The sequence below is a fragment of the Kryptolebias marmoratus genome, linkage group LG24 (genome assembly GCF_001649575.2).
Source record: "Kryptolebias marmoratus isolate JLee-2015 linkage group LG24, ASM164957v2, whole genome shotgun sequence".
Lineage (NCBI taxonomy): Eukaryota > Metazoa > Chordata > Actinopteri > Cyprinodontiformes > Rivulidae > Kryptolebias > Kryptolebias marmoratus.
In genome coordinates this window covers 18,526,472-18,550,612 of record NC_051453.1, presented here as the reverse complement: position 1 = coordinate 18,550,612, position 24,141 = coordinate 18,526,472, and the positions used below count along the sequence as shown (strand labels likewise).

The window sequence follows — 24,141 nt, the reverse complement described above, 5'->3', positions numbered from 1 at the left end:
ATCTGATTGATGTTGTTATTTGCCTGATTTCATGAGCTCAAACTGCTGACACTATGAGACATTTTTCTTTCTTTTATCATATATTCAACTAAGGCTGAAAACGTGGTTCCAGAGATAAAAAAAACAAAAACAAACAGAACATAAGTCATGTTTACTAAACAGAAAATTACAGCTGCGCAGAGTTAATCCGTTCCGCTGTTTTTTTTTTTTTTTTTTTTTTTTTAGCTTGGATTAAAACCTGTCCACTTTGCAGGCAGGAAAGGGCAGCCAGTGAACTGTGGCAGGTTGTGTCGTTTACTTGGCATCCAGTGATGGGTTCTGCTTGTCGCCGCGCCGCACGGCAGCACGCAGCAAATCCACAGAAAAGATTTCACTTTAATCAAATCACTGCCGCCTCCACACAGAGAAGCAGCTAAAAAAAAATCACACCCTTCGTTTTCAAAGAGCATTCTAAATGAGCCTTTTGCTTAAAATGTGGCATTATTGTCAAAGTGAAAATAATGGCCTGCAGTGAGGTGGAGAGAGAGGGGAAGGAGATACAGACAGATATCGGTAAATAAATAACATACTGCTAACGTTTGGAATTATAATATTGCTTCTATAAAACGCCGTACTGCAGCACAATATATCAACATGCGGAGAGGAGGGTTTTAAACATTAAGATGAATAGACGTGAGCGGAAAGTGTCAGGGAAAAAAGTGAGGGTAAAACTAACTGAGGGGAGCCGGTTTATAAAGAAATACAAGGTCTGCCTGAAAGTGTTGGCAACATTCTGCAGTGATTTTGCCATCTATTGAAGCAGAAAGCACTGAACTATAAGATGAAATATTAATAGCAAGGAACAGGAAAAAGCTTGGATAAAAAAGAGGACACGATCTTTCACTCTTCTACATCAAGATGCAGTCCATTTGAGCTCCGGGGTCCACACGGGACTCCTTATATCAGCATTGATGCCGGAGCGCCTGGTGTGAGTCGTGTTGTTTTATTTGCTTTTTCAATGAGGAAAAGTGGACTGACAAGCTGCTTAGCTTCTTAAAGCTTGTATCTCGAACCTGTCAAGGCAGCTGGGACCCAAAGGAGGCAGAGAAACATCAGCCTGCTGTCACCGGTGCCATTACAAGGCGTTTCATCATTTCGGTTTTCCCTCAGATTCGCACATTTTCCGCAAGCTACAAGAGAGCAGCCATCAGTTTAAAAGTGAGGATCTGATACTGCAGCGCTTACTCCTCCTGAAGTGCGGGGGGTTGTCGTTCACGTCGCTCAGCTGCACGGTGACGGTTGTGGTGCCCGATAACCCGCCCAAATGCCCGCCCATGTCTTTTGCCTGGAGGATGACCAGATACTCGTCCTGGGTCTCCCTGTCCATGTTAGGTACCGCTGTCCGAAGGATGCCTGGTGGAGAGGAGAGCACAACAAAAATCACCACAGCCTCAGATTTCACAGTGACACACCGTCTCTCCACATTAGCGTCAAACTGACTCATATATTTCTGAATTAGGATATTTCAAAACGGGACTCCGGGCCACCTCCGTTTCTGAGCATGCTGAGGAAAATGTAGAGATAATGTATTTTAGTTCTGTGAAACAGTTCTGAAGAATGAATATGTGTCTTGTTGTAGATGGCTCTTGGAACGCCTCAGTTTTGAGAAATAAAGTTCACATCGAACAAAAGCATAGCTGTGGAAACCTGTCTCAGGTGTGAGGGTGAGTTGACACCAAGTATAGCAGGCCACTTTAATATATAATATAATATATAATCAAAACACACGCTGCTCTCCAACTACTGTTTTAGATGTCGGAACTGAAATTAAAATTTTTATTTCCTTATGTCCACAATCAGCATTTCATCTGACTCAAATATGTTCATCTTTGGCCAAATGACATTATTTTTCCTGTTTCCAGTTTCCAGCTGAAGATACCAACAAATGCATTTTTCCTGTCTAGAATGAACATTGTTAAAAGCAATAGAATTCCTATGGGTAGAACCTCATATATTAGAAATTTACAATCTCTTATAAATCACAAGTTTGATTGCAGATATCCAAAAATATCCAAAATATGAGTTTGTTGTTTTGCTGAGCAGAGGTGGGGTGTTCCCTTTGGCAGAGCATGTTGTCTTATCTGCGTAGAAATATTTAAAAACCACTGAATATTTTAAACCCACGGTGTTACTAAAATTGCTATCATAACCTATAAGTGGCATCTGACTGTGCTGTGAGTAGTTGGTGAACAGCGTTCATGAGGGAGTCTCTCAAATGTCTCTTGGCTTTCACAGGGGTCTCAGTTTACTCGCAGCCCCATCGAGTCAGTTCCAAACTTGTTCCCAAAAATCTGTGCAACAGCTTTTCTTTTCAAATAGTCACAGAATCGACTCATCTCAAACTCACCTGAATTATGTTGTGGGCATCTCAAACCATAAAAAAAAACCAAAAAAAAAAACCGAACATAAGCAAAATAGAGGCATTTTCGCCCAAAAGGGATTTCAAAATAATTCCCAATTCCCACGGCCTTGGACATGACAGGCAAGCTATTGGCTAGTCCGGACGCAGCCAAGACTGAAGTGTATCACTGACGTCTTAAAAAAGTTCTAATCTATGAGATTTTATAGCGCTATTTTACAAACCTTTACATAGTTGTCAGTTTTCCATTATGTGGTTATTTATATACATCTTGCTCTCAAAGAGCTATCTACAACAGGTAAGATAATTGTTCATAACGTTTCCACAGAACACCACCTTTAAATGGCCAGAATATATTTGTAAGCATTTACTAAAGATTTGGTAGAAAAGGATAACACATATGATGGGGATTAACGACACAAAACGGTAGCCAGCTGGAAAAAGATTCTTTAAATGGATCGTGTGGTTTGTGGGAGTATATGTGAACAGACCTGTTTGAGGGTCCACAGAGAAAAAGTCCTGGCCGTGTAAAATCCCGTACACCAGCCGGGCACTGTTCCCATATGTTGGATCATCAGCATCTACAGCTGTGACTTGGATTACAGACGTGCCTGTTAAACAAAGGAGGCATGGGTAAAAACTAAATAAAAAGAAAGGACTCCTAAATTAAAGTCATGAAGCGTTATCCTAAAGCTTTCCTTTTGGTATCTGATATTTATATCTGTTAGGCTGAAAGGAAGATATTTTCTGCTTCTCTTCATGCTCACAGATTGTTCTAAATGTCATACTGTGTTGAATAATTATCCAGCTGGATAATATGCCAGAGGCTGTGTATTTAATCCAAATTTGGGGCAAAATGGTAATATGATTGTACAGCAGCACCTGAAGTCTGTCTGAAAGACTCTCGGGTTATGAGGAACAAGATTCTTTGGTCCAATCCAACCAAGACTGAACTATTTGGCCTCAGTTCTAAATGTTTAACACCATCCTAACAGCAACGCACGATGGTGGCAGCATCATGATGTGTTAGTGTTTGTAGCAGCAGAGACTGAGAGACAAGACAAGGTTGAGGGAAAGTTGAATGGAGCAAAATATTGAGATGTAGTCGATAAAAACCTGTTTCACTGTCTTGAAAGCCATAAAAGCTGTCAAAATTTGCAATTTTTCAGTGGTTTTGATTTGAATTTTTTTGTATACAGTATGTGTATCATCTGTGATAAAAACAACCAATAAATACATATCATTTACTATCAAAAGTCTACAACATAATTTGTAATAAATGAGTGAATTCAGCAGAGTCAGGTTTTGTTGCCAACAAATACGAGTCGTTTGTTTGTATTCATACATGGACAAATTCGCTTCAGACAGTCCTGGCGTGCGGCGGATACTGAGTGAGTAAAATACTCCTGGATGTAATCAGAGTCAGAGGGAGAACAGTGGGAAAAGGGGAAGTTCTTCTTTCTTCCTCAGAAAAGAAGCGGTGACTAAAAGCTGTCAGAACGAGAGTCATTTTTGGGGGAGGACATTGAGCAGTGAGTGTGTTAAAGCTAAAGTTGGGGCTAAGATTATATGCAAATGAGCTGTGTCGAGATTTTCCAAAGTCTAACGGAAGAATTTACATAACTAATTACTGAATTCAGCTGTAAACAAAGGCCAGGGATATTTGCTGTTTTCTAACACAATCTTTATGAAAACCTTGAGGAGTCTGAGTTACATTAATCTCCAAACAACCATTTAATGATGTAGAAATTGTGTTAGACGATTGAAACTTCAAACCAAAAACACAGAAAAATTGCGTATTTTGACAGCCATTATGGCTGTAAGACCTCAGACGGAACTGAAGGTTCATTTAGAATTCAGTTTAAGATTTAATCGTTTGATTACAAATCACTGAACGGATTGGCTCCTTCTCACCTGCCAGATCTCCCTCCTAACAGGTCAATGATTTTACCTTTTCACATTAGGACATCACCAACACCTGCTAGCTTCAAAACTCACTTAAAGACTCATTTCTATTTCTTGGCATTGTGATATCTTTCATTTAAATTTTTAACCTGTACTCTGTTTTGCTCTGGTGATGGAACGACTAACAGATGAGGTCAGGCAGGATTCCCTGTGGACCATGATATTTGCAGATGACAACGTGATCTGTGGTGAGAACAGGGAACAGGTGGAAGAAAAAGTAGAAGACTGTACTTTGTTCTCCTTGTATTTTCTTACTGTACTGTTTTATGTGGACTCCTTTATCGTCTCATTTATTTGCACAATCCCGGGCCTTTTTAATGCACACAGCACTTCAGCCAACTCCTTTTGTTTTTAAATGTGCTTATTAATAAATCTGACTATGAGTTTTCCAAAATGACAGTGACTCAAAGCGCACAGAGAAGACAACAAAAGAGGGGCTTAGGGACAACGCTGAAACTTCTCAACCAGTCCTGACTTTAACCTGTCAGGATTTGGGTTTTGTTTTCAGTTATTCTTTAAGGTTTCTTTCGTATTTGGGGTTTCATGTGTTGTCTTTGTATAGTTTCTGCTTCTTGTGTTCCTGTCATTCTTCACTTCTCCTCAGTCAGTCACTTGTTTACTTGCCATGACCATCTCCACCTGCTCCTTGTTAGTAATCTCTCACCTGTGTCCACTTCCCCTGATTACCCTCTGCTTTAAAATCTGGTCATTTCCTCAGTTTACTCGCTGGTCCATCGTCACTTTCATGCGCTGTCTAGTTTCCTTCCATGTCTTGTGTTGTGTGGTCATTTGTGCAGCTTTTTGGATTGTTGTAGTTTGGTTTTGCTGCCTCATCAGCATTTTGTTTTGTTTCTTTTTATTTTAAATAAATAATTTATTTCCTGGAACCACAATGAGTTTGTGCATTGGGTTCGCTGCTCTCTGCATCCAACCTGACAGAACCCCATTAAAGATCTTTAGAGAGACATACAAAACTCTGGTCCACTGGCAGTTAGGGTAAAGTGCACGTAAAATGTGTGTATGTTGATTTCAGCTAAACCCTCTGAAAATCTTTTAGTGTAATTTGTAAAAAAAAACCAAGGTGTCAGGGGCTGATTGAAGTTGATCCACCAGTCACTGCCTCCTTTGCCGGCTCAGAGGCAAAGGTCTTTGCCTGTGTCTGTTAGCAAAATATTTCATGAACATAAGACGATCTTAGTTTAAAACTCTGGCATGAAAGGTGGTGCGTTCCTTTAGGGAATGCTAGGCCTTTGATTAAGTTAGTGGTCAATTTGGACTAAACTCTAGTCTCTGTCGGTAATTTAATATAGACAAAATCGAACTGGAGAAGGCTATTTAAACACTTGTGGCATTTCCCACCTGTCAAGAATTGAGGCATGAGTATTGGCCCTACCTACGTTGGCCATCTCCGGCACCATGGCAACGTAAGGCTCATCGGGGAAGACAGGTGGGTTGTCATTGATGTCCTGCACTCTGATGATGAACTCTGAGGACGGCTCCAGGGCTCGGCCCGTCTCACGGTCCAAAGCTGTTGCGACGAGACAATACTGGTCCTTCTCCTCCCGGTCCAGGGACTTGGTGACGTGGATGTTCCCCGTGTTGCTGTCGATGACAAACACGGAGCCGACCCCTTCCCCCTCCAGTACGTATTTGGTGCGTCCATCGCCTCTGTCCATGTCTGTGTGCAGCTGGAGAAAACCAGAAAAAAAAATCAGACACAGAAGAATATCACCGTAACACCTTCAGGCAGCATCAGAGTGGTGTCCTGATGCAGGTATCACTCATTCACACTTTTTTTTTTAAATTTGTCTGGCAAGTGAAGCCAACCTGAGTGTGTGAAATGGATAAATTATGCTAAGTTGGGATGTGCTCAGTGGATGTGAGAGGAATGGCACCAGGTGTGGAGGATACATATGGGACCAGGATGTGTACTGATGCATGCAGCTAATTAACTCATTGGACCAAACATGCCACTGGGGTTTGTTGGGGGGCAAATCCACATCAATGTGGACAGTGGCTCGACAAATGTCATGGATGTATATTCACAGATGCAATCCACAAACAACGCTCGTCTCCATCTGTAAATCTTTCAGTTCCTTTTAATCCATCTGCCCCCTTCCTTCCCTCATATTTCTGAATCCATCTGCCTGACTTTTCCTCTACCTTTTTAAACCACCCTTTTCTGTCCTTCTTGTTTCCCTTCTCTTTTCATCAAGTTACCTCGGTTACACAGATTGCCCATCTGCTCACATTTCTTATTCCCCCCACCCCACCTCTCTCTCTCTCTCTCTCTCTCTCTCTCTTGGTCTGAATCTGTTTGTGCTCTCTGGTGCAGAATCCTGGTTCGGTGTTTAATTGCAGAGAGGATATTAGTGTGATCTAGATAGGTAAAAGGCCAAATCCAGAAATAGAAGGCGAAAGAGATTACTTAGCCTTCATCGCGTGGAGCTTTTCTGACCAGAACCTCTCGCGCGTCTCTATCCTCAAGGCACATCTGCACATGTTTATAATCCACAACTCACGACCTCGGCTGTGGACTTCAGATCCTCGTGAGAACCAAAGCCGCCACTTGAAAATGCAGCTGCAGTATGGGCTCTTTTCAAATGTGAGGCGCAGATTTAGGGAAATTTTCCAAAATAGGTCCTCACACGAAAATTGCTTGTGCACTAAAGAGAAGACGTGCAATCGTCTGTACTGTTCTAACACTCTGTGTTGTCTATCTATCAGTTCCTCGTGTCAGAACTGAAGTACGGAAAAGAGCTTCCAGCTTTGCTGCCCCCTCGGCATGGAACATCCTACAGGCTGATCTGAAATTGCTAGACCTTATTTCTTTTGGAGCTTTTTGTTCTATCCGGAAAGACAGAGTGAGTGAGACCTTTAATGTTGCCTGTGTTGTTAACCATTGCCTTGCTTTAAGCCACTTCCTTCTATGTCACGCCTCTGCGCTTTAACCTGAACCATTTCTGTGGGTAAAATAATTGTATGTTTTATCCTATACTGTTACTTGTTATGGGCCTTTGTTTAGTGACGTTTGCTGCTGACCTCTTAGCCACGTCACCCTTGTGAAAGAGACCTTGATCTCAATGTGTTTGTTAAATCTGGTTAAATAAAGGGAATGAACTGAATGAGTTGTTAGAGACACTATTAGTCAAACCATTTGTGTGTGAAAGACAGACGTCTACTTTAGAGTAAGCAGCCCAGAAATGGCTGTAACTCAGTCAGTTTCACAGATATTGATTTAAAATGTCACGAGGTCAAAGCTGAGTGTCATCCTCAACACGTACACATCTTGCGAGATATCGAATGAGCTTGTGCTTAATGTTATTTACAAATTGTGACCATAACAGCTATGACTCCATCCCCTCTTATTCTAAGATCCTCATGGTTTAAAACTCTGGCACGAAAGGTGGCGGGCGACATGCTTCCTTCAAGAAACTTTGGGCCTTTACTTGCCTTGAGTCTGTACTCAGACTAGCTGTTAGCTCATCGGTCTGAAATGGTGATGCGGTTTTTAAGCGATATTGACAACAAATAATATTAAGCTGTTAGCTATTTAGAACTGTTCCTCAAAAACCACACTTCAAAATGGCTGAATTATTCCCTTAAAACGCAGCCGTAACATGGCCTGTTCTTCAATGTTTGGGCCTATTTAAGTTATTTTAGAAACTCCTGGCATGGTGATCGCTTTTGCACAAAGAACAAGAAAAATGTAATGGCCTTTAATGTTCAATCAGCCACACCATTTGTGTGATCAAGTTGGACGTCTAACTTCAGAGCAATTATGCTTTCCCACTTAATGCACATTAATGCATTAGCCCGATAAATGCTCACACCAGAGCAACTCTGCACAGCATATCTGCCGAACACAAAGGAGAAACCTGTTCACTGACTCCGAGCGTGGTGTTTGTTTTGGAGGTAGAGGTTAGGGATTAATTCCACTCATAAACTACAAACTGATAAGGTGCCGATTTTTATTCCGCCGAGCTCCCATCCCACTTTCCACCGCCAGAGACGGCTTTATCGAAGTCTGTGCCTTCCTCGCTCCCCTGCTAGTTACTCCCCCACCTCGCCTCCCACTTTCAATCCAGACCCCCCCCTTCACTGTCTAATTGCTGGCTCAGTTTCGCTGCGCATCAGTCAGCATGGAGAAACTTTCACAGCGGGGAAGAAATTTATCCATTCCACACAAACGAAACGTTTCTATCTCGCTCGTCTGTAATCTCAATCTCCCCCTTCCACGCTCCTGGGCCGCATCCATCTCTGGGTTCATATCGGCGTGTCTTGCAGGGAAAAGTCTCGCACCTGCGATTTGAACTGTTGCCAGCCCGCCTTTAATCCTGCCGCGGCGAAAAAGGATTCCCACGTTATCGTCTCTCTATTTCTGGCAAACAAAGCCAGCCGCCTCTGAGAGAGTGCTTCCGACACCTCGACAAAGCAAGGAGCACTTTATTACACAAATATCAACAGCCTGACTGTGCCTGCAAAAGGAATGGGCAGTCTCGTGTGACTACTGATTGCTTTAACACCCCTCCCCGACTGTATCAATAACAACCAGAGAGGGAAATTAAACATTTATGAGCTGTACACTGCACTGGGAAGGATCCAATCTGGACTGTCACTATATAGTATACTACTAGCTCCAAAGTGGCTGGCAGCATTTCCTGTTAGCGTTACAGCTGATATAATCCTGCTCTGAGTACACGGTAGCTGCCAGCAGCTGCATTAGTGAGGAGTTCCTGACTGTGAAATAATACAAGTAAACCCCAGGGACCAAACGGTTCAGGTACGCTGCAAACTAAATCACCCCCCGTCACTTCACACGCTGCCACGCTGACAGCAGATGATGGCTGGCTCTGTTGGAAATGTAAAAAAAAGAAGAGGGAAAAAAAAAAACAGAACAAAACAAAACAAAAGCCAAAGTACGTGACACAACAAGTGGAGCTGCTGCTGTAGAGTTGATCCGTGCCGCATTTCTAGATGAATCGGTGCAATTTGAGCAGACAATGATAACAGGAATAATAAGGTTTTCGTACGCACATAATTATTGTTTTATGGAATAAAATGTAAAGAAATATTAAAAGGCTTTTGTGGGACTTCAGTGCACAATTCGTTTTACTTAATGACAGCTGGCATCCAAGCAGAGAGAACAAATCCCACAGCATCAACTTATGAGTATGACATAAAGTTCGATTTTACTCATCATTTTGTTGAGCTTAATTTAAGTGTTGGTCATATTTCCATTGAATACATTTCTGTATGCTTGCGACATGACTGCGCTGATTAAAGAGATAACTAGTTGAGGAACTTGAAAGGCAGTCAAGGAGAAAAATCTGATATTGGACTGTAACAGTAACTACATTTGCTGGTCTGCGGGGCTGAGGTTCTGTCCACCACCATCTTGGTTCTTCTGGAGCCACAATTGACCAAATTTAGATGAAAAAGAAAAGCATGAAAATCTGTTTTATATTGCAAACTGCTAAAAGATTACCCTTCATCCCCCGTATCAGAAAAAGGACATCTAGGTAATGACATTATCCTGACGTTTAGAGGAATATTTTGGACATTTTGCGGAAGAATTATGAAGAATTAATATCCTACCTGATGTATATAGATCTCTGCATGACCTCATTTTGAGAAATAGGTTTAATTTTGGCTGGACTCAAGCTAACAGCTAATCGGAACACAGCCAAGATTAAAGTGATTGCTGGTGTCTTAAAACAGCTTCAATCTCCAAAATTGTATCAATACATGGTCCAGTTATGTACATGGAGTTCTGTCATTAGCCGTAGAAGCACTTCTTGTGCAGCCAGGGGGGAACTTCTGGCAGGAACATCATAATATTTCTGCTAAAATCACCAAGTAATTCAAAATTCCCAGCAGTGTAAGGGATTATGAAACAGTGTTTGCACCAACCAGTGGGACGTTTTGAAGACTGGACTCATTTTTGTCCAGACTGTGCTGATAAACCTGATAAACCTTGGCTAAATTCAGACTAGCTGTTCGCTCATCAGTCCTGTCTGGATTAAACTCTGTTTCTCCAAACTGAGATCGTTCAAACAGCTATCTAAAGCAGGTAAGATAGTCAGTGGTCATAACTTTTCCACAGAATCCTACTTCATGATGTTGCTGATGTTTCCTGTACAAGATTTTGTTGGAGTCAGAAATGTTTTGGACCTATCACCTAGAGGTAATACAGCTGGGGGCGCCTCTCACACCAGACTACTAAAACCACATAACTACAGTGTAAAACCATACTACTTTCACTAGAAGATGGCTAAATAACACAAATAAAACTAAACTAGCTTTGAAGGAACGCATGAGTTTAAAACCGGTGTGCTGTAAATGAGCTTCAGCTTCTTCAAAATCAAACATTTAGCCTTTTGTGTTTTCTAAAGTTCAGTGGGCTTTTAAAATGGGTTGACTTCAAAGTTTAATCAGCTGCAGATGAACGTCCAATGATTGCTATCTGTGAGTCTGGTTAATGGGATATTTTGCTAACAGACAAACAGGGTTGACTGTAAACACAAATCCAGCTTGATCAATCCGTACTTTGAGTATATGTTGAGGATGACTCTCAGATGCTACCATGCCAAGTTTCAGCTCAATATCTTTAAAAGTGGCAGAGTCATAGCCATTTTGATGTTTTCTAATGTCGATGAGGCGTGGCGGCCATCTTAAATCAGGCTGACTCTAAAAGTTAATCAGCTGTAGATGTACGTCCAGTGAATACTTCCTGAGAGTTTCATTAAAATCTGTCCTGTGGTTCATGGAATATTTTGTAAACAGACACCAACGCCTGAAAGCATTCATTGTTAATTGTTAATTGTGCCCGTCTTGTCTCGCCGAAGTAAAGACTTTTTTTTTTTTGGTGCTAAATGTCTGTTCACTGCAGGATGGAGGAGCTGGAGGGGGGGGGGGTCATTTACAGCCACGTTTTCTGTTTTCTCCACAGTTCCACACACTTGTTCGCTCCTCCTCGAAAGTTCACCCACGTCAGGGTTCCACGCCTGTTTCCCGCCGCAAATGCCGCGAGGGAAGAGTTCTCAGACAGGTGTCGCGTCAGCACAACCCGCTCCGACCCTGCTGTAACGAACCGGCGCAGAGATGTGGCAGACTGCGTCGCGCAGACAACTAAAGATATTACTGTAAAACATCTGAGCAACAGGATAATAAATCAGCTTGAACTTATTGTCAAAGTCTTTGTTGACTGAACTGCCAAAATTGTTTACATTCACTGGTTTGCGTCCTCAGACTGCAGATAAATTTAGCCCATGTTGTTGTTTGCCATGGCTGGTAATCAGGGACATTTGGAATGATTTTCTCTGCAGTCCTTTTAACACCACTGTGCTGCAAACTGAGTGTTCCTGGACACTCCTGACCCCAACCCTCCCACCTCTCTGAACCCTTACAAAAAAATCCCATGAAAATCACATGTGACTTTCACATGTGATCACATGGGAATCACATGTAATTCCCACATTTCCACATGTGAAAACGTGATTTTTTGGTGGATTATGTGAACCACATGTGGAAAATGGGAATCACATGTGATCACATGTGAATTTCGTGGGATTTTTTTGTAAGGGAAGCGTGGATCAGCCATGATGACGCGCAGGAAGCCGCCTCACAAACGCCGCGAGGAGGTGCGCCTCCAGCAAAAACCCCGCGCCTTCCTCACAGGCTCCTCTCTCCAGAGCGTTTTTGTAACAAATTGCGGCTTTTAGGAGGCAATGGACGTGAAATTTCACCACCCTGCAGTGTGGTCAACAGGTTTTTGGTAATGGTTCAAAGTATTTTTGGGAGCAAATTGAATCTAACAGATTCTGGTTTTGGTGAAGGCAGCAACAAAAATTAAAAAAAAAGATGAAAAAAAAGCCCAAAACTGCTGTTTAAGAACCACATTCTCCAATTTTCACGTCTCGCTTTGGTTGGAAATGTCACAGTCTGTCAGGAAAAAGGTTCAGAGTAATATCGGAGTCGCCGAGAGGAAGATAAACGGTGACTGAGCGCTCGGGGCAGGGTGGCAGCACAGGGAAACTGAGTGACAAGGTTACTGCTGGGTGCGGAGAACTGCAAACACGTACTGGAAATGTCTGCTTTTATTATTCCCCGCCTCCAAAACGAGCAAACCGGGTGATATTGGTTCTGCCTGTGTCTGTTGGCGAAATATCTCACGGAGCACTGGACTGATTTGAGTAAAACTCTCAGAAAGCATATACATCTGCAACGGATTAACTTTTGGAGTCAACTCGATTCAAGATGGCCGCCACAGCCAACTGACCTTAGGAGATACAGAAATGGCTACAACTTGGTCCATTTTACAGATCTTGAGCTCTAAATTGGTGTGGTAGTAGCTGAGAGTCATCCCCGACATATAACTTCAGCAACACACACTACAGGCGATTTTTGTTTCAAACTTTGGCATCAACAGTTGGAGTTAACCTTTTTTGTCTGTTAGCAAAACATCTCATGAACCACTGGTTGGATTTTAATGAAACTCCCAGAGAGTAATCACAGGATGACAATCTGCAGCTGATTAACTTCTGGAGCCACTCCGACTCAAGATGGTCACCAGAGCTAACTGACCTTAAGAAACACAAAAATGGAGATAACTCTTCAATTTTACAGATAGTGAGCTAAAATTTACTGCTGTAGTAGCTGAGAGTCCTATCCAGCACATACTCTGAGCTCTATATTATTGTATGAGATTGTGCACAACATTATCTTCAAGGTTTGAGCAAAACAGCTTTAGCTCTTTTTTTTCTCATCATAAGATGATCATAGTAGCTAGACTGTTAATCTAGTTATCTTTTTCATGCACAACAGTGTGTTTGCAAATTGTTTTCCCTGCCCTGAGGGGTAGAGCACAAATATAGTTCCATCCAAACACATGCTGGTGATTCATGCGTCCATGCTTACCCGTCCAATGAGCACAGGTTCAGGCCCTTTGTACTCCTCGATCACGAAGAACTGGTTCCAGAGCCAGCTCCTGCGGCGGCGGGGGTGAGCTTCTGCTTGCAGCCCGGCGAACACCTCCTCTGACCTCGGCAGCGGGCTGCGGCCATTAATTACCCCCTCCCCCTCCCTGTTAGTCAGATTGCTGCTTTTCTGACTGTCTAAAGTCACTTCAGGGTCAAATTCAGGACGGCTGAGAGTGTTTGGTTGCTGGTTCGCGTAGTCCAAGTCCAGATCATCGGGCTTTCTGTCATTTTGTCGAGACGCCACATTTGCCGGCGCTCTTCCATCACCCCATGCCTCCTCCTGACCACGGCCTCCCAGTTGGCTGAGTCTCACAAACAAGACTTCCCCGGATGCCGGCTGAATTAGGACTTGTTGCTGTGCGCTTGATGTCACTTGCAGGCCCTCGCCCCGCTCGGAAAGGCCAGCGGCGTCCAAAATGCCACCTCTTTCCACTTGACAGAAGAAGAGAACGAGGAGCACGGCGCGCGGTGCCATCCCGGGCGATCAGAGGGCGCTCTGTCTCGGGGACCGGTCCGTGGAACGGATGATCAGACACGGGGTTTGATGCTGCTTTAGTGCTGCTTTACTTTCCCCTTTCCTCCCTTCAGAGCGTGCCCTCATCTTGCCTTCCTTTCTCACACATTTCCATGCAGCGCACATGCTGCACAGGACCACCTAGAAGAAGACATAAATAGTGTGATCTGAACTGCATTCATTAATACCAGTGGAGAAAAGCTGACATCTTACTCATTATCTAACAAAGAGCAGGATATTTTAAGGCAAATTTCTACATGAACGTCTCTCTCTTTCTCTCTCTCTCTCTCGCTTTCCGCTGTTTGTCGAACAGCTTTTGTTTGCTCATCCGAGCGCTCTGCCAGCTGCTGTAAAAATAGCTGCGTTGTTTTACAAAGAAACTCTCAACTGAACGGTGTAATAAGAAAGCAACCCCCCCCCCCCACACACACACACACACACACCCCAATCCCCCAAAACAAAACAAAAAGAAAAAAGGAGAGGCTGCTTTGTGCTGTGAGTTGCATCCTTTCGTCATCCCCTCGCCGGTGCGCCTGCATCTGCTTCCCGATCTCGTTCTCGGAGAGATAAGTGCGGGCTTTGAGATTTTTCAATTAATTCGGAGCCCAGGGGCCTGGCGATGAGGTGGAGCTCAGGTGCTTTACTGCTCCTTGTCACACACAATTGCCTGGACGGCAGGTGATTGATACCACCCCTAAAGATGGTCTCCCCCATGCCTCAGTGCCCCAAAGAGAAAGAAGTCCCCCCTTTCAGAGATTAATTAGGCTCATAAATAATATAATCAATGACTTGTTCTCATTTCCCAAAAGTTTAATGATCTTTCTTTTTTTTTTTTCTGTTTTTCTCAGCTGTGTCTGACTCAGGTCCTGAGCGATTGCAGCTTTTTCTTTTTTTTTCTTCTTTTATATAAATGAACCATATGCATCCATCACTCTGCCTTCACTATTTTTCCAGGATAAATGGAACGCTTCTGACATCCCGCCTTCACCTTTTGTGCGCTCACGGAGGCCCCGCATTATCATCTCCGCAGAGCAATATGAGTCACGTATCCAAACATGGGGACGGGCTTTTCAGACTCGTTTAATAAGGTTTCCCCTTCGCCGCTGTAAAAAAAAAATCTATCCTGCATTCGTTGGCGAATTAGTACCAATTTGGCTGAAGGACATTCTGTATGAACAAACCTAAATCCCCGGCATTCTCGGCCTCAGTGAACGTCCAGATAAACTCGTTCTTTGGTTCATTTGGAGTTGGCAGGGAGGCGGGGGGCCCTTACAGGAACGCAGCAGCCTTTGATGGTGCCTTATAATACGAGCCATAACATTGTGTGATGTATCCAAACTGATATTCTTCATATGAAAGGAAGGACACATGGAAATGAAATCAGCGTTCCTTTTTTTTCTCTCCAGCTACTGACCCACTTTAAACAAGCGGAGAACAGACATTTGATCCTAAGAACATAGAAGTAATTTCCAGTCTTCTTTCACTGTGCTTTTCTCTCAGCCCACCTTTGACCGCAAGGCAAAGATGGGCAATACTGGTTTTGTCTGTTAGCAAAATATCTCACGAACCACTAGAAGAATATTTATGAAACTTGCAGGAAATAACCGTTGAATGTACCTACATGCCTAATTGACATCTGGAGCCAACCCATTTCAAGATGGCTGCCACAGCTAACTGACCTCAGAATGCACACAAATGGCTATAATTCAGTCAGTTTCACAGATATTGTGCTAAAATTTGCCGTGGTTGTAGCTGAGAGTCTTTTACAATGCATATTCCAAGTGCTACTTGTTGTGGAAGATGCTGTTCCTAAAACTTCAGCATGAACTGTTGGTGTCAACCCTGTTTGGCTGTTAGTAAAATATCTTGTGAAGCACAAGACGGATTCTGATGAAACTTGCAGAAAGTAATCGCTGGATGCACTTCTACAGCTGATTAACTTTTGAAGTCAGTCCAATTTAATGTGGCCACAACAGCTAATTGACATTAGCCAACACAAAAATGTCAGTAACTCAGTCAGTTTTACAGAGATTGAGCTAAAATTTGATGTGGACAGAGCTGAGAGTCATTCACAACAAATACTCTGACCCTGACATCTTACAATATCGCATAAGGTTGTGCATAACATTATTTTTGAGGCTTCAGATCTATCATTTCTTAACAAAAGATGATCTCAGTCTCTCTCAGTCGGTGGACAATATGCATTCCTTCAAGGAATGCCAGGCCTTTAATTTCATTATGCAATTACACCAGCCATCCATATGTAATGTGTCATGTTCTACATCCGTTTGCCAGCATCTTAAGTCTATGAAAATATGAGAAGTGGCGCTTCCAAAATACTTTTGTCTTCCCGGGCTATTGTGCATTAGCAAAGACTGAGCTCGCAGCGTGCGTTTCTCCCTGCCAGCTTTGCTCCAAAGCCCACGTTGCCAGCAGTACATGTCATTCACTGTTGTTTGAAGTCTTTGGAGATGTGTGTGTGTGTGTGTGTGTGTGGTGGAGGATGGAGGATGAAAGCGTGAGGACGATTTGCTGTTGCCGACTCCGAATGGAATGATGAGTGGTGACATAGCTCCAAATTGCAAATCGCTGTTTCAGTCTCACTTCACTCTGCATTGAGTCGCTTCGCTGCAACAAGGCTATTTCATTTTTATTAAAAATAGCCTGTGCATGTCAGGCCTTTTACACACACACAAAAAAAAGGAAATGGGAGGCATGGAGGGAGCAAAAAGGGGAGGGTGGTGGAAGTACTCTAGGATGAGGAGGTTGCAGCGGGGCTGAGGGACGGTGGGCTTGCTTTAACTGCCAGGACATGGACAGACTCTGCTCCATTTGCACATCTCCCCCCCCCACACACACACACACTTCTCTGCTTTTGCTATTCCTCTTAATGCCTTCAGACCTCTCATCCATTCTTCCCCCCTCACATGCTTGGCGCAAATCTCTTAAGTCCACCCGAATCAGCCTGGTAAAGCGAGGGACCCACTGTACTCAGCACATCAGTCACCTCATTATTGTCAAGGTTTGACACCGAGACAGCTTAAGTGATACCACGGCAAACGCATTCTGCTGAGCAAGTCTTCAGCGTGTACTTTAATTGTCAAATATAAAATGTCTCTGTGGCTCGGCGGTCGATTTTACTTATGAGAGGCGGGCGGGCGGGCAGAGCAGCTGTGAATGACGGGGCGCTCTTTGACGGTGCATTGAGAACACATGAGGTGATGATGCAGATCTCTGAATGACCTCGTTTTGGGGGAATAAAAGTTGATTTCTGACCAGCCTGACGAGCTAACGGCTGCTGTCTTAAAACAACGCAGATCCCCCAAAATTTAAAGTTGTTTATGCGAATGCTGTTTTTTTTAAATGAACTTTTATACCTCCGTCAACCTCACATGACACAGTCATTTACACGGATTTCTCTATGGTTGTTCTCGAGCTCAGACAGGAGCAGCAGCTAACTGTAGCACCTGCCTGGGGCACTTCCTGCAGGAACATAACAGTGCTGCTTGTAAAAGAACTGTGCAATGAGACAAATAATGTAATGTGACTGAAGTTGTTTCAGGTATGACAGAAGCAGCTCAGGTTTAGTCCTCGTTGAGATGCAGTTTTTCCCAAAAATGATCTTACTAAGTTGTCGTTTTGAAAAAAAAAAATCTCCTCGTAAAACGTGTCTAGAAAATGCTTTCGCTTACAGAGAAACAGAAAATGGACTGTCTAGCTATGCCAGGCCTGTATGAGCCGCTGTAGCCCCGCCCCTCAAAAAACAAAACAAAACAGGAAACAAGGAGTGGAGAGTGCACGTAAAGCTCACACGCCGAGTAATAGATACAAACTCGAGAAGGAGAATGAATTGGCACTCAGGTTGTAGGCTAGATTAGATGTGGGGCTGTGACATTCTTTCCCCCAAAAAATTTGTCCACGCAAAAACACAAAAGTGGTGTTTAAAAATAAATAAATAGTGAAAATATTCAAGAGTCACCGAAGCATAGAGAGTCCTCAAATATATTAGGGATGTTGTGATGATGATGGAATGGTACTGTTGAAGCAAGTATGTCTTATTTTATTTATAGTTTTTATTTTTTATTTTTTTGGTGTCTCTGAATCATTAACTGAATATTTGTGTGAACGAAGCAAATACGTACAGATGTGAGCCGGCAAGCATTGCTGAAGCCATTTTAACATCTGTTTGTTTTGTAAGCAACCCTCGTAAAAAGAAATGGATCTAGAGATAATCTGGTGCGTCCCAAACACAACGCTGTATGACCAAAGATCAGTTACAAACACGTAAGAAGAATTCTGCGAGATCCTCTTACTCCCGCTACCTTTCCAGCACACGTGCAAAATCTACATCAAGACTTAGGTCTTGTTGTCTTTTTCTCCCCAGTGTGTCTCTCACAACAAATCCCCTCGTCGTGCAGAGAGCGCACACCAGCGCGTCCACAGACCTCAGCTACGTTTTAGTTCAAATTCACAACTTACAGTTTTCCCACAGCGATTGCTTGTTTGAGGCTTACTTTTCAGTCTGCCTGCCTCTCTTATAGCGTGCCATCAGGGAGTGACAGACACAGGTGTCAGGCTCCCATGGTGACCCCAATGAGCTACTGGCAGCACCTTCCGCTTCGCTCCTTGTTCTCTTTATACAGTTTATCACAATGTAGACATTGTTTTCTTTATTAACTTGGATTTCAAAGCTGCACAGAAAATTCTTCAGGAATGTTCTTGTTGGAATCAAAAGATCGGAACTATTCCTTTAAAGACATTACTTTTATTTATTTATGTTTTATTTCGGGTTGCACACTCAAATGTGGACCTCCTAATAGCATCGGAACACACTAAACAGCCCGGAGCTGACCTCGTCTCGTTAGAACAAGCCAGAAAAACGACCTACTTGATGCATGTTAATGTGATTAAACACACTTGGACTAACTATTATAATGAACGCGGCGCCGAGGGCCACAAGCCGGGATCCAGTGGGAGGCGAGCCTCCGACGCACGCGCGCCAGGTGAGTTTAGCGCGCGCAGCGACGCAACTGCCGAACGCTCGAGCGCAAAGATTACAAAAAAAAAAAAAGAGGAAAACATCGACATTTTCTGTGCCTCTCCGTCTTCTCGGCGGCTCAGCTCGTTCGAGCAAAATAAGAGTTTCCTTCCCGACAGAGAGCCCCCGACTGAACGATGTTTGTTCCGGTGAGCTTTGGGTTTGTTAAGAATTTGTCTTTGAACTGACGGCAAAAGTGTTGCAGAGCCGTCTCCCCTGTCCCTAAAAGGACAAAAATAAACAAACAAACAAAAATCAAAAAAAAAAACGAGAAAGTACAAATATGACGGGCTGGGAAGAAACTACAACTTGTCACGTAAGGACAGAGCTTACCGTGAGCTCGTGGCGGCGACGCGGCGGCGCTGCGGCGTCCAGACGTGGGGAAGGGATGCCGAGGTTCACGCGAGCTCATCGTGAGGTCTGTCCACTTAGCCCAGTCTCTCTCCTCTCTCTCTGCCTCTCCCTCCCTCCGAGTGGCTCCGCAGCTTTCTCTCCTCTCCCCCCCCACCTCCATCTCTCTCCATTAGTTTGGAAACGGCACAGGAATAAACCAACAGTTCCTCTAAGAGCCTGCTATCTTTGACATACAGCAGAGAGCACTGAGTCACACACATACACTCTGAGGTACCGTCTAATTCCTGAGCAAAGCCCCATTTCTTATTTAAATGGTCATTGCTGGGTGATCCTGTTTTTCTTTATTTTTGTTTTTTTTTCCCTTCATACCTTCTTTAACCAAAGAGCTGACTTTCCAAATGGCTTTTTTGGCTTTAACCCAGGGCCCTGAGGTTTAATATTATTTTAGTGTAATTATGGGATAGTTGTATTTTTTAAAAGTATTATTGTTTCTAATGAATGGATGTTTTCCAGGCATCTTATTTTACTTATTTTCAATGAAGTATAAAGCAAACATCACTTAAAAGAGTTTCAGTTTGTTGAAGCTTATGTTAATTACCGACTGCTTAATAGTCTCTAGTGGGTTTCTGCTTAGTTTGCTTCAGATTTTTTAGAACTGTGTGATTCTGACCCATAATAGTTTGTCCATCCATCTATTATCTGCTGCTTGTTGCGGAGTCGGGTCGTGGGGGCAGCAGCTTGAGCAGGGAAGCCCAGACATCTCTGTCCACACTTCCAGCTCTTCCAGGAGGATTTTAAGGGATTCCCAGTCCAGCCGAGAGACATAGTCTCCCCAGCGTGTCCTGGGTCTTACCCGGGGTCTCCTCCCAGTTGGACAGGCCCGGAACACCTCTCAAGGGAGGTGTCCAGGAGGGGTCCTTACCAGCAAAATATCTCATGAACCTCTGTGCAAATTTTAACAAGACACTCAAGGAAATAATCATTAGATGTGCATCTGTAACCGATAAACTTTTGGAGCCAACCCAGTTCAACCCAAATCACCTTTAGCCAAGAGAAAAATGAATACGATTCAGTCAGTTTTACAGATATTGATCCAAAATTGATATGGCAGTAGCTGAGCGTCATTCACAACACTTGATCTGAGCGTAATGTCTTGCAACACTGAGTGAGATTGCACAGAACAGTATCTTCACGGTTTGACCAAATTGGCTGCAACTCATTTGTCATCATAAGATGATCTCAGTTTGAAACCCTGACATGGATGGCAGCGGGCGATATGCACTCCTTCAAGGAAGGCTGGGCCTCCACTTAAAGATGTAATGGACAAAGTAGGCTTTCTCATAATGTCTACTATGTTAAGTTTATTGTTTTTTCTCTGCTTCAGACTTTAGATGTTACATTAAAGCTTAGAGCAGCTCTGCTCTGTGTGACCAGAAACCTGTGGACATCATTGTTGTAATTTGTATGCATGAAAGATAGAGTCAGCAGCGTCACCCATGGGCCCACACCCTCCTCAATCCTGTTCTGCATGAAACTTTCTACACACTTTGTGCAATTCAGATGTCAAAATGTTCAGCTCATTTATGACATTCCAGCTGTGACGTTTGGGTTTTTGTGTCTTTTATGCTTTTCAAAAATACGTAACTGTCAGGGTTCCGCTTTCATTCTGCTCTCCGCTAATAATTCACTTTTACAGGATGAGTCTGAGAGGGCGTTGTTTCTGCTGGGCGGGGCTCCCCCTCCTGACAGCTGTTCCCCACGACGCCTGATGGCTGCGTGGGTATTTAAGGCAGAGCTGAGTCACGGCTCATGGTTGGATCGTTAAATGTCATTCTGTGGCTCTGCTTGTTTCAGCCCTCTGTAGTAAAAAGTTCCAGCGTTCTAAAAGAAGACAAAGGTTTATTCAGCTTATGTGGGCTCCTCCGCAGATCTCCTTGTGTGGTCCCGAAATCCTCTGTGCCCACCTCAGTCTCTCCATCAAACCGGCAAAGACCTCTTGGTGATCTCCGCCGAAAAAACAAGATGAAGCCAGCTCAGTCTTCTTACCTGTTCTCCTGACTCGTCCTATAAACGCCACCGACACCAGACTACCTGGAGCACTCCCACCTCCTCAGAGGAACCTGTAAAACAAGAACAAAGTAAGACCTGAACCAGATCGCCGTTGAAAACTTGACGGAAATTATGGATCATTACCTCCTCTTTTTTCTTTTTCCACAGATAAAAACAGAATTTACTACTCTATGTCACAATAAAAGCCTCTTGCACTATTTTTTAAATTTGTTTTGGCACAAGTATTTGAACCCTACCTGTGTTTAAAAACGATAAACTGTAAAAAAAATAATAATAATTACAAACTTTTTACAAAAAATGTCCCCATAGAAATGCATTGAGCTCTCTAATTTCTTCAAAAACATTGCTCTGTTTTGGTCTCTTTAGGCTACTTTCAACTTTAAGATAAAACTTTGCTGCTTTAGCATGTTGGCTTGAGTTTTCTTTCATCTGTAACAACCCAGTTTCAGCTTCTTCAGCAAATTTCTTTAAAGTCACACAAGGCTTTTTTCACAGAAAGTGCAGTTTCTCTAGTTTTTTTTTCTTTACACACCTTTAAATTATTCTGTATACTTTCATTAAAGCTGTTATAGTCTGGTCATTTTAATGCAATCAACAATTTTTTATTATTATTTTTTTACCCCACTCCTCTACCCTGAGGCTTTAGCAGAAAATTGCTACTCAGTGTTACAAGATGAAATTTCACAAATGGCTCTCTAGACTTGCTTAAAACAAGAGTCTTCTGATTGACTGTAATTACCCACCATTTTTGAGCGTCACTGGTGCATTTTATTTTAGGGCATTTCTGTAGTCATTGGGATGGAAAGACTGAAAATATTTCACATTTATTTGTGACATTAAACAATGGACTCTGCACTGCTATAAATAAAAAAAGGATATGCTGTAAGTCCAAATATACGTGTGTTAAACCATTTTAAAGTAGCAAATTTGAGCTCATCAGACCCATCTTTAGCTACATTTTAGATTTAGTTTGATTTTGGCCTAAATGTTTGGTTATTTTTTATTTAAAAGCAAAAGAATTGTGAGCTGTGATTAAACACCTCACCACTGATTCAGCTGCCGACTGGTTTAGACTGAAGATGTTCAGAGGGACTGTTTAGTAGCTACAAAGAACCGTCTTGATCATTGTGGTGAGGAAGAAACAAGAGAGCCCTTTGAGTAAATCGCGATGAGACTAGGATGACCCTGAGGTCACCTGTCAGATCTCTAGTATCCAGAATCATGCAGAAGTTTATTAAAGCCAACGACTCGGCAAGCGCAAAACAAAGACGAGTTGCAGTCAGCCTGCTGGGAAGGATTTCAAGGCACAGGGTGACATTTGCTTAGCTCTCAGAATGAGTTTGTGCGTGTGTGCATGTGTGTGTGTGTGTGTGTGTGTGTGTGTGTGTGTGTGTGTGTGGGGGGGGGGGCATGTCCAAAACTGAACAAAAACGCTTTGAAGAAGCCAAGCTAAGGAATAGCTGCTCACAGTTGCACAGATTTTTGATCAAAACTGTAAACTTAAGAAACCTAAACCCTTTTGAATTCCAACTTCTTCTGGTGAACACGTTGTCGAGTGCTTTCAGGCTTTCAAATCCAAACCACTAATTGTGTTTTCTACTTGATATTCTTGTCTTTCTTCACTCTGTTCTGGTGTTCGTGATTTTCCAAACAATGGATCGGCGTGTGAGGAGGAGTCTTGGCTGCAGTCAGTCATACAGCATGCACATCTCCACTCATGTTGCTGTCACACATCCCCGGGTGTAATTTATTTTACACGGTTAATAGTATAGAGATACGCTGGCTGCACACAAACAGCTATGCAAGCCATAAAAAAAAACTGTCATACGCTGTTTATCACAATACTTACAGATTAGATCATCATATATACATGGAAAAAAAACCCGCTGCAACATTTTGACACATCATCATCCATATACTATACAGTGAGTTGCAAAAGTCTTCACTTCCTTTGGCATTCTCCCCGTTTTGTGACCTGGCAACCTTAAAACTAAAAGCAATTTTGGTGTGTTTGTATCTTCTAATGTATACAACACGATTGCCATTTTGAAGTTGAAAACTATTTTTATTGGAAACAAACAAACAAAAAATCAGAAAACCTAAGTTCTGTCTTCAGGAGAACCACGTTCTGCAGCAATTATAGTTAACTGGTTCTCCTGAAACCACAGGGGTGTTGCTTCAGCAGGTGTTTAGCCTCAAACCTCTGGAAGACTCTAACAAGAGTTCTCTTATATTTTGTGCCATCCATGTTTCCTTTGACTCTGAGCAGTGTTCCAGTTTCTGCAGATGACAAACATCCACACATCATGATGCTGCCACCACCATGCTTCACTGTGGGGATGGTGGTCTCAGCATGATGAAAGGTGGCAGGTTTACTCAAGCCATGGTGTTGTCGGTTTCAGTCTCATCTGACTACAGCACCTTCTTCTACATGTTTGAGAAGTCGCTGTTATGCAAATAGTCTGCTTTTTAAAATTTTTCTTTCAGCAGTGCCTTTTTTTTCTAGCCACGCTTCTATAAATCCCAGCTTTGTGCAGTGTTCATGCAAAATGCAAATTTTCAACCAATGGAAAGAATACCGAAGGGGGGGTGTATACTTTTTCAATCCACTGTAAAACTACTCCCACGTGGTAAATTGTGTTTCCCTGGAAACCTTTCATCGTCGCACTTTGGCTCTAAAATTTAAAAAAGCTAAACAGCTTTTACCCTTATCTTCTGCAATGTCAATAGCATTTGAATAATGATTATTTATGATCATGCAGCTCAAACAAAACGAGCACCCAAGTTCAGTTCAGCCAAATCTCATTTATTTGTTCATTAA

The 24,141-nt window shown here is 42.8% G+C and overlaps 1 protein-coding gene across 2 annotated transcripts in view; it reads right to left on the bottom strand.

Moving 5' to 3' along the window:
- LOC108240208 (cadherin-24) overlaps window positions 1-19,464 on the bottom strand; it is a 31,356-nt gene extending 11,892 nt beyond the window's left edge. The window contains exons 1-5 of one of the 2 annotated variants that reach the window (XM_017423507.3): window positions 19,230-19,464; window positions 13,283-13,999; window positions 5,757-6,051; window positions 2,890-3,009; window positions 1,225-1,392 (exon numbers count right to left, since the gene is read on the bottom strand). In XM_017423507.3, coding sequence (XP_017278996.1) covers window positions 1,225-1,392; window positions 2,890-3,009; window positions 5,757-6,051; window positions 13,283-13,819 — 1,120 coding nt within the window. In that variant the 5' untranslated portion in view covers window positions 13,820-13,999; window positions 19,230-19,464. Of the gene's footprint in view, window positions 1-1,224; window positions 1,393-2,889; window positions 3,010-5,756; window positions 6,052-13,282; window positions 14,224-19,229 lie in introns of those variants that run through there. The other variant, XM_037973994.1, reaches the window with a different exon arrangement.
- Between the last annotated feature and the right edge of the window lie 4,677 nt (window positions 19,465-24,141).